A 9,622-nucleotide genomic window follows, 5' to 3' on the forward strand; every position below is an offset into this window, starting at 1 on the left:
GTGTCCTCAATGTTCACACATTGGACAATCAGATATGCAATAGTTTCCCCGTTGTACTTGAGCGTATTGTACTCTTAACATTAAAACAATATCCTTTGCATATTCGGGTAACATCAACCTGAAAATAAGTGATGACACTGACATTTAATGAAAACATAATTTTTATTAACTCAAGTTTCTAATTATCACTTTAAAACATTTCTGCTTTTAGTCCCCCCCCCCCAAAAAAGGTAAAAAACTAAATCATAAGTCAGGACAGTAAATGCTTTTAGCAATCAAACATTAGTCACTCACTCAATTCCGAAGACTGGTTGAGTATTGGCATAGAGGGAAATTTACACAGGCAGCCGGATTCTGATATTTTGCCACTAAAAATGGGATTAAAGAACAGAATTGGGCTGCCTGTGTAAACCTTAAGAGTAGCTAATTTATCAAATGGTTCATCCAGCATACTTCATACCTACAGGTCTAAATCCTAGATGTCTTTACAGGTCCCACGACCCCCAGTGGCTGCAGAACTAACTCTCCTATATCTAAATCATATGATTGATGTTTTCCACTCATTGGTTTCTTTACTCTTTGTTGTTGCCCCACTTGGCCATCTTGTTATTGACAGGAGTCTTTATGAAGCGGCTTGACTTCATGTAGGCTGCAATCTTCTCCAGAGCCTGTTGAGAAAGATAAAACAGCTTCTAGTCAGTAGTCAACAACAAACGTTTAAAGCGGCGGGTATCATCTTATTCTGTGTAGATATTTGTTTGTTGTTGTATCCTTCAAATTGAAGGGAACTCTTTCAGTTACAATGGGCTTTAATAAAAAAAACAAGAGGTAATCACAATAATCCCCAATATATAAAATGAGAATCCTGACCTCAAAGCGGTCTACAAGTTCCTGTAGGTTCTTGAAGTCGTCCAGGCACTTGGCGTCAAACATTATATGTTGATCCAAAAGCTCATACATGATGAAGTCCACAAAGGTGATCTGATTGAGGGGAAGCAACAGAGCAATTATTCATTCTCCAGAGACTCAGCGTCTTCTCTCCCGGCTGCCACCATTGGTGCGTTTACGTGTCTCACTACTAACAGTGCAGTGACTAGCCAATAGAAGCGCATCATACCTTGTCACCAGCAAACCACTTCCTGGTTCCTAGGAACTCTGAGAACTGCTTCAGTGTTCCAGGCAGTCTCTCTGTGTAGCCTGGCTTCATCTTGTCCTGAGGGAGAATACAGGCGGGGGGGGTTATACTCCAGACGATCTAGGGTCACTCAGTATCAAGATGAGTCTTGGGGAATGAAAACTAGAACATAGGAAGGTATTGTACTGTTATGAAATCGGGTGAGTAGCACGAGTTCCTTATAGCTGGCTGCAAACTCAGATCACATCGAAACATCAAAATCCATAATCACGAGACCCATAGATGGGTTGGTTGTTTAATTATTATTATTTTTTAAAGACGCGTGTAAAACTCCAGGGCAACAAAATGACTGGTTGGCTTAGACTGTTGACACTTGTCTCAAATATATCGTTACCAGTTAGCTAGTGAATTTGCCACATTAGTATGGACATGAAGTCACTCAAAACGAAACTCAAAAAGAGCCACAGTACCCCACACATCAGTTTCTTCTCATGGTTGGTGACCATCCAGAATCACAACTCACAAACTGCTTCCCCATTGAAGCGTTGTTTGTGACGTTGTCAACTAACCCATCTATATCGTATGCAATATATTTTTTTGCTGCCACTCAGCTGCGCGTAACATGCGTTTTTAGTTAGTAGTTTACTCTGTCGTCTCGCCATCTCTCCTCTTGAGGCTGCGTCCCACACCAAGCCCCGCCCCCGCCATGCAACTCAGTTCCTCCTCCCCACGGTTAAATTCACGAGAAGTTAGCATGATGTTCTGTTAGGTCAAATGCAGACAACCGATTGTTCCAAACAACAAGGATGCTGCTTTCCACTGCCTCTTAATTTTAAAATGGTTATATTTCTGATTCCAACATTCACCCAAGTGTTTTAAAAACTACAGGTAACTGCCAAAATAATGGAAACACTTGAGTAAATGAGGGATACAAAGTATATTGAAAGCAGGAGCTTCCACACAGGTGTGGTTCCGAAGTTAAGAAATTAACATCCCATCATGCTTAGAGTCATGTATAAAAATACTGGGCAGGGCATTAGTTTGGCTACCATGGATATCCCCCCGTAGGATGACAACAACCCCCATTCACAGGGCACTGAATGGTTTGATGAGCATGAAAACGATGTAAACCATATGCCACGGTCGTCTCAGTCACCAGATCAACCTCGTGGTGGCCCAACGCCCTGTTAACACACTGCTGGGGTTTCCATTATTTTGGTAGTCATGTTTATCGCAAGTCAATTTGCAATATTTGGTCCAATTTTTTTAAATATCACAACTAAAAGTTTTACCCATATCGTGCAGCCCTTGACAATGTAACCACCGTTAAAACTATATATATAAAAAAAAAAATCTAATATTTCGATAGCTCCATTTCAAGCTACCTGTGGAGTGAGTTTATGGTATTTTCTTAAAGTGATGCTCCAGAGCATTTGTATCACTTCAAAAGTTGTGCTCACGAACCCAAAACGGGTCCCTGAAATGTGTGTACTATGTCATCCATTCCGTATGATGTGTTACATCCTACAAAAAAAATGAACATTTCTTACAATGTTATGAATTTGTAAGTGCTTAAGAGCCCAGACTGCATCTAAGCACCCAGTCTGAATTTGTAAGTGCTTAAGATCCCAGACGGCATCTAACTCTGTTACATTGGCAGTGTCCGTATTTGGTACTTATAGATAGGACCAGTATAAAGGTTGACACACCTACTCATTCAAGGGTTTGTATTTATTTTTTACTATTTTCTACATTGTAGAATAGTGAAGACAACAAAACTATGAAATCATGTTGTAACCAAAAAGTGTTATATCAAAATATATTTTGCAAAGCTGTAAAGGCACTCTTGGAAGTCTCTCAACCAGCTTCACCCTCACACCTCCTCCTCCATGCTTCACGGTGGGAACCACACATACGAAGAGCCGTTCATCTACTCGGCGTCTCACTAAGACAAGGCGGTTGGAACCAACGTTCTCAAATTTGGACTCATCAGGCCTGAGGACAGTCTACTCTGAACAGTTGATGTTGAGATGTGTCTGTTATCTGAACGCTGGTAGCATTTAGTTGGGTTGCAATTTCTAAGGCTTGTAACTCTACTGACCTTATCCTTTCCTGTGACGGTCCGCATGAGAGCCAGTTTCATCATAGTGCTTGGTTTTTGCGACTGCACTTGAAAAAAAACTGTCCAAATTCTTAATTTTCCGGATTGACTGACCTTCATGTCTTAACGTAATGAGGGACTGTCATTTCTCTTTGCTTATTTGAGCTGTTCTTGCCATAATATGGACTTGGTCTTTTACCAAATAGGGCTATCTTCTGTATACCACCCCTACCTTGTCACAACAACTGATTGGCTCAAACGCATTGAGGAAAGAAATCCCACAAATTAACTAACAAGGCACACCTGTTAATTGAAATGCATTCCAGGTGACTACCTCATGAAGCTGGTTGAGAGAATGCCAAGTGTGTGCAAAGCTGTAATTTGTTTAACACTGTTTTGGTTACTACATGATTCCATGTTTTATTTCATAGTTTTGATGTCTTCACTATTATTCTACAATATAGAAAATAGTAAAAAATAAAAACCCTTGAATGAGTAGGTGTGTCCAAACTTTTGACTGGTACTATATTTAAAAATAAAGAAGGAAGAAGGGAAGTGGTCAGTGCAAACTAAAAGTCCATAATGTCCATAAAGTTTTTATATAAAAAGTGAGGTGAAATAGGTCTTGAGTGATAGGTCAATGTCCAAGGCTGTGACTTACAAAGTCTATTGGTCACCAATTATCAAGTGAGTCTTCGGAATGATATTCAAGAAGCCAGTCAAAGTGTCGTCACTTACAAAGTCTGTGTAGCACATAATCACAAATCCGTTCCGGAAGTCCATCGCCTGATTCTCCAGAGTGTCCACACGAACCTTCTCGTCTTCGCTCTCCCCACCTACAAAATCACACAAGACAATAGGACATTTATATTCTCAACTAAAAACTTACAGAATAGAGATATGGCAACTCCATGGTCTAGTCATAGCCTAGCTGTGTGTGTGTGTGTGTGTGTGTGTGTGTGTGTGTGTGTGTGTGTGTGTGTGTGTGTGTGTGTGTGTGTGTGTGTGAAGTACTGTGTNTGTGTGTGTGTGTGTGTGTGTGTGAAGTACTGTGTTGTGGCACTGGAGCAATAATGTCTCCCTGAATGGCCTGATTGCAGTATATCAGACAGTACAGAGGTTGTGTTTGCGTGCGATGTATCTCATGATGGCATTGCTCTGGACAATCTTCCTGTCTCCGTCCTCCAGATACGGCAGCTAGGGGAAAACACGGCAACAGTCACAGGTGGTATGGTAGCAGCGGTGTGTGTTTGTTCAGCATATTATACGTAGGCTACTTACATTGGGGAAGTCCATGCCCAGTTTGTGCTTCTCATCAAACCAGCAACTTTTGTCATAGTTTGGAGCTACAGGAGACAGTTAGACAAAGTTAGAACTGGAATGTTCTCAACTTTATATTCTTTCCTTTAGGAATTCAACAAAAACAAAACCCTAAATGTTACCTTCTCCGCAGGTGTAGAACTTGTCCTCATATTTAGTGTCAGTGTACTCCAGGAGCAGACGAATGGGCTGAGCAAGCTATTTAGAAAGAAAATATATATGGCACATATCAAACTTCTCTGCCAGAGGTCCTCATATCATGGATGAGACATTGTGACTAAACTATGAAAATTTAAATAGCAGCTGTTTGTGTGTGAGCTAAATCTAAATTATTTCATGTTGACAAGCTGATATACTGACAAGTGGCGATTACGTTTGAACAAATTTCAAGTTAAGTGACATTTAAAAAAAAAAAATCCTCAGGCAAGCAGGTTGAGAATTTAACAAAGTAAACACGTGCTGCAAGTCGGCAATTCATAGTTACATAAACACACATTTCTATTCAAGTCTTTTTTTGTAACACAATAGAAATGTCTCGATTCACACAATTAGACATGTGCACTGCATGACAATAATTGTATCCAACTAATACGAACAGCTTGAAATCACGCCAAATATAACGTTCCCATAACCTACCACGACAGGCACACCAATGAATGGAAAAACGCTGTTCATACCAACTGTGCAACCGCGTGCAGAAAAACAAACAATGATATTATTCCTTACCCCGCGAATATCCCAGTAAGCCAACTTCATTGCCATGTTGTACCTTTTCACGAACAAAGTAGCAGCACAGAATACAGCACGTAGTATATTGTGAACAACGGTGTTAAAATGAGTTCTCGCAGACGCCTATCGAGACTTTATATACGGGAGCCTTCACTGTCTGGAATGAGAAAGGTTACTACTGTTCTGCCAGCAGCACAAACTACGACGTCACTTTCGGATGGTAATATTAACCTTCAAAAATAAAAGCCCGCATTTAAAAAAAATATATATAATTAAAAAAAAATGTATATAAGCTAACAACAATGAAAAGATACAATGTTGACACTGGTATGTTGAGAATATTGTTCTGTGGAGAGAAAATACACAGCGGGGTGTCTACTAAGCAAATAGGAGGGGGTCTGCACGGTCTGCTGCTGGCTTTTGTATCCCATGTACAGTCTATTACAGTATATTGCATCCGGGTCTCTGGAGGGGGTGGAGAACGAAGTGCTGCTGGATATGTACGACACAGTCCCCCTCTAAACATACTAAACATATTTGGTTAGTAGAGACCCTACTGAGTCTTTCCCACCCCACTTTTGCTGAGACAGGTAGAAAGAACAGTTCTCTCTACAAGCCAATAACCATCCCACATGTATTGCATTTCAGTAAACGGAGTGGGTGGAGTAAGGACTCACCAGTACTCTGTATTAAACGATGCTATGCTACCAGCATAATATTCTGCTGCTAGGAGAACGTTAATGGAAAGGTTCATGTAGGCTGCCGCTCGATGTACTCTTAAGGAGCCTACCGTTACTCCTTAAGGTTCAAGGACCTTGTATGTTATTTTCAGAGGTAGACTGGCTCTGGCAGCCAAACCATCTAAATACTCCATCTAAACGTAAATCGATTCTGAATTGTGATACGATTCTAGAAACATAAAGCCCTTTACTTTCATATCACATCAAAATAATAAATATACACTTCCTGTCCACTGTTTTAACCTGCTGCATCACAGTTGTAGAAGACAGTGTTTTTTTCAGTGACATCACATTTCTGGCGGCCTTCTTCCATTCCACACAGCCGTTCCCTCTGTCTTCCGGCCTTCTTCCATTCCACACAGCCGTTCCCTTTGTCTTCCGGCCTTTGCTTTCCATTCCACACAGCCGTTCCCTCTGTCTTCCGGCCTTTCTTCCATTCCACACAGCCGTTCCCTTCTGTCTTCCGGCCTTCTTCATTCCACACAGCCGTTCCTCCTGTCTTCCGGCCTTCTTCCATTCCACACAGCCGTTCCCTCTGTCTTCCGGCCTTCTTCCATTCCACACAGCCGTTCCCTCTGTCTTCCGCGCCTTCTTCCTTCCACACAGCCGTTCCCTCTGTCTTCCGTCTGTTCTTCCCTAAACACTCACTGGTAACACTGAGATATGGCCGTGTGGGACCACTACCCAACCTACGAAGGTGTGTACCAATTGAAAATGTTTTCTCGCTGATATCAAAGATAAGGTTCTTATGCTGCAGGTTAATGTTCAGACCGAGTACCGGGGCTTTAAACAAAACTCCCCCGTACAGAAGACACCTTTGTCCAATGACTCTTATGAGTGATGTATGGAATGTAAAGATGATCAAGGACTACATGTAAACTACCTGTGTGATGTAATGGAATGCAGAGATGATCAAGGACTACATATAAACTACTTATGTGATGTAATGGAATGTAGAGATGATCAAGGGCTACATATAATCTACTTATGTGATGTAATGGAATACAGAGATGATCAAGGGCTACATATAAACTACCTATGTGATGTAATGGAATGTAGAGATGATCAAGGGCTACATATAAACTACCTGTGTGATGTAATGGAATAGAGATGATCAAGGGCTACATATAAACTACTTATGTGATGTAATGGAATACGAGAGATGATCAAGGGCTACATATAAACTACTTATGTGATGTATGGAATGCAGAGATGATCAAGGGCTACATATAAACTACCTGTGTGATGTAATGGAATACAGAGATGATCAAGGGCTACATATAACTACCTGTGTGATGTAATGGAATACAAGATGATCAAGGGCTACATATAAACTACCTGTGTGATGTAATGGAATACAGAGATGATCAGGGCTACATATAAACTACCTGTGTGATGTAATGGAATGTAGAGATGATCAAGGACTACATATAAACTACCTGTGTGATGTAATGGAATACAGAGATGATCAAGGGCTACATATAAACTACCTGTGTGATGTAATGGAATACAGAGATGATCAAGGGCTACATATAACTACCTATGTGATGTAATGGAATGTAGAGATGATAAGGACTACATATAAACTACCTATGTGATGTAATGGAATGTAGAGATTGATCAAGGACTACATGTAAACTACCTATGTGATGTAATGGAATGCAGAGATGATCAAGGGCTACATATAAACTACCTGTGTGATGTAATGGAATACAGAGATGATCAGGGCTACATAATAAACTACCTTGTGTGTGTAATGGAATGTAGAGATGATCAAGGACTACATACAAAACTACCTGTGTGATGTAATGGAATGTAGAGATGATCAAGGGCTACTATAACTACCTGTGTGATGTAATGGAATGTAGAGATGATCAAGGGCTACATAATAACTACCTGTGTGATGTAATGGAATGTAGAGATGATCAAGAACTACATATAAACTACCTATGTGATGTAATGGAATGTAGAGATGATCAAGGGCTACATATAAACTACCTGTGTGATGTAATGGAATGTAGAGATGATCACGGGCTACATATAAACTACCTGTGTGATTAATGGAATGCAGAGATGATCAAGGACTACATATAAACTACCTGTGTATGTAATGGAATGTAGAGATGATCAAGGGCTACATATAACTACCTGGTGTATGTAATGAGATGTAGAAGATGATCAAGGGTACATATAAGCTACCTGTGTGATGTAATGGAATGTAGAGATGATCAAGGCCTACATATAAACTACCTGTGTGATGTAATGGAATGTAGCAGATGATAAGGGTACTTAACTACCTGTGTGATGTAATGGAATGTAGAGATGATCAAGGGCTACATTATAAACTACCTGTGTGATGTAATGGAATGTAGAGATGATCAAGGACTACATATAAACTACCTATGTAATGGAATGCAGAGATGATCAAGGGCTACATATAAACTACCTGTGTGATGTAATGGAATACAGAGATGATCAGGGCTACATATAAACTACCTGTGTGATGTAATGGAATGTAGAGTGATCAAGACTACATATAAACTACCTATGTAATGGAATGCAGAGATGATCAAGGGCTACATATAAACTACCTGTGTGATGTAATGGAATGCAGAGATGAATCAAGGGCTACATATAACTACCTGTGTGATGTAATGGAATGTAGAGATGATCAAGGACTACATATAAACTACTTTATGTGATGTAATGGAATGTAGAGATGATCAAGGGCTACATATAAACTACCTATGTGATGTAATGGAATACAGAGATGATCAAGGGCTACATAATAACTACCTGTGTGATGTAATGGAATGTGAGATGATCAAGGACTACATATAAACTATTATGTGATGTAATGGAATGTAGAGATGATCAAGGCTACATATAAACTACCTATGTGATGTAATGGAATACAGAGATGATCAAGGGCTACATATAAACTACCTGGTGTGATGTAATGGAATGTAGAGATGATCAAGGACTACATATAAACTACTTATGTGATGTAATATGTAGAGATGATCAAGGGCTACATATAAACTACCTGTGTGATGTAATGGAATACAAGATGATCAAGGGCTACATATAAACTACCTGTGTGATGTAATGGAATGCAGAGATGATCAAGGGCTTTACATATAAACTACCTGTGTGATGTAATGGAATGCAGAGATGAATCAAGGACTATACATTAAACTACCTGTGTGATGTAATGGAATGCAGAGATGATCAAGGACTACATATAAACTACCTGTTGTGATGTAATGGAATGTAGAGATGATCAAGGGCTACATATAAACTACCTTATGTGATGTAATGGAATGTAGAGATGATCAAGGGCTACATATAAACTACCTGTGTGATGTAATGGAATACGAGATGATCAAGGGCTACATATCTACCTTATGTGATGTAATGGGATGCAGAGATGATCAAGGACTACATATAACTACCTATGTGATGTAATGGAATGTAGAGATGATCAAGGACTACATATAAACTACCTATGTGATGTAATGGAATACAGAGATGATCAAGGGCTACATATAACTACCTGTGTGATGTAATGAATGTAGAGATGATCAAGGACTACAT

General features: G+C 39.8%; 1 protein-coding gene across 1 annotated transcript; it reads right to left on the minus strand.

The window, feature by feature from the left end:
* Positions 1 to 567: 567 nt before the first annotated feature.
* LOC112071358 (glutathione S-transferase Mu 3) lies at positions 568 to 5,465 on the minus strand. The gene is made up of 8 exons (XM_024138811.2): positions 5,283 to 5,465; positions 4,679 to 4,754; positions 4,518 to 4,582; positions 4,352 to 4,433; positions 3,975 to 4,072; positions 1,118 to 1,213; positions 871 to 981; positions 568 to 668 (listed from the first exon to the last, which is right to left on the minus strand). Exons 1-8 carry the CDS (start codon positions 5,316 to 5,318, stop codon positions 573 to 575), a joined length of 660 nt encoding a protein of 219 aa, XP_023994579.1. The 5' UTR covers positions 5,319 to 5,465; the 3' UTR covers positions 568 to 572.
* Positions 5,466 to 9,622: the final 4,157 nt, after the last annotated feature.

Source organism: Salvelinus sp. IW2-2015, unplaced genomic scaffold (assembly GCF_002910315.2).
Source record: "Salvelinus sp. IW2-2015 unplaced genomic scaffold, ASM291031v2 Un_scaffold1594, whole genome shotgun sequence".
Classification (NCBI taxonomy): domain Eukaryota; kingdom Metazoa; phylum Chordata; class Actinopteri; order Salmoniformes; family Salmonidae; genus Salvelinus; species Salvelinus sp. IW2-2015.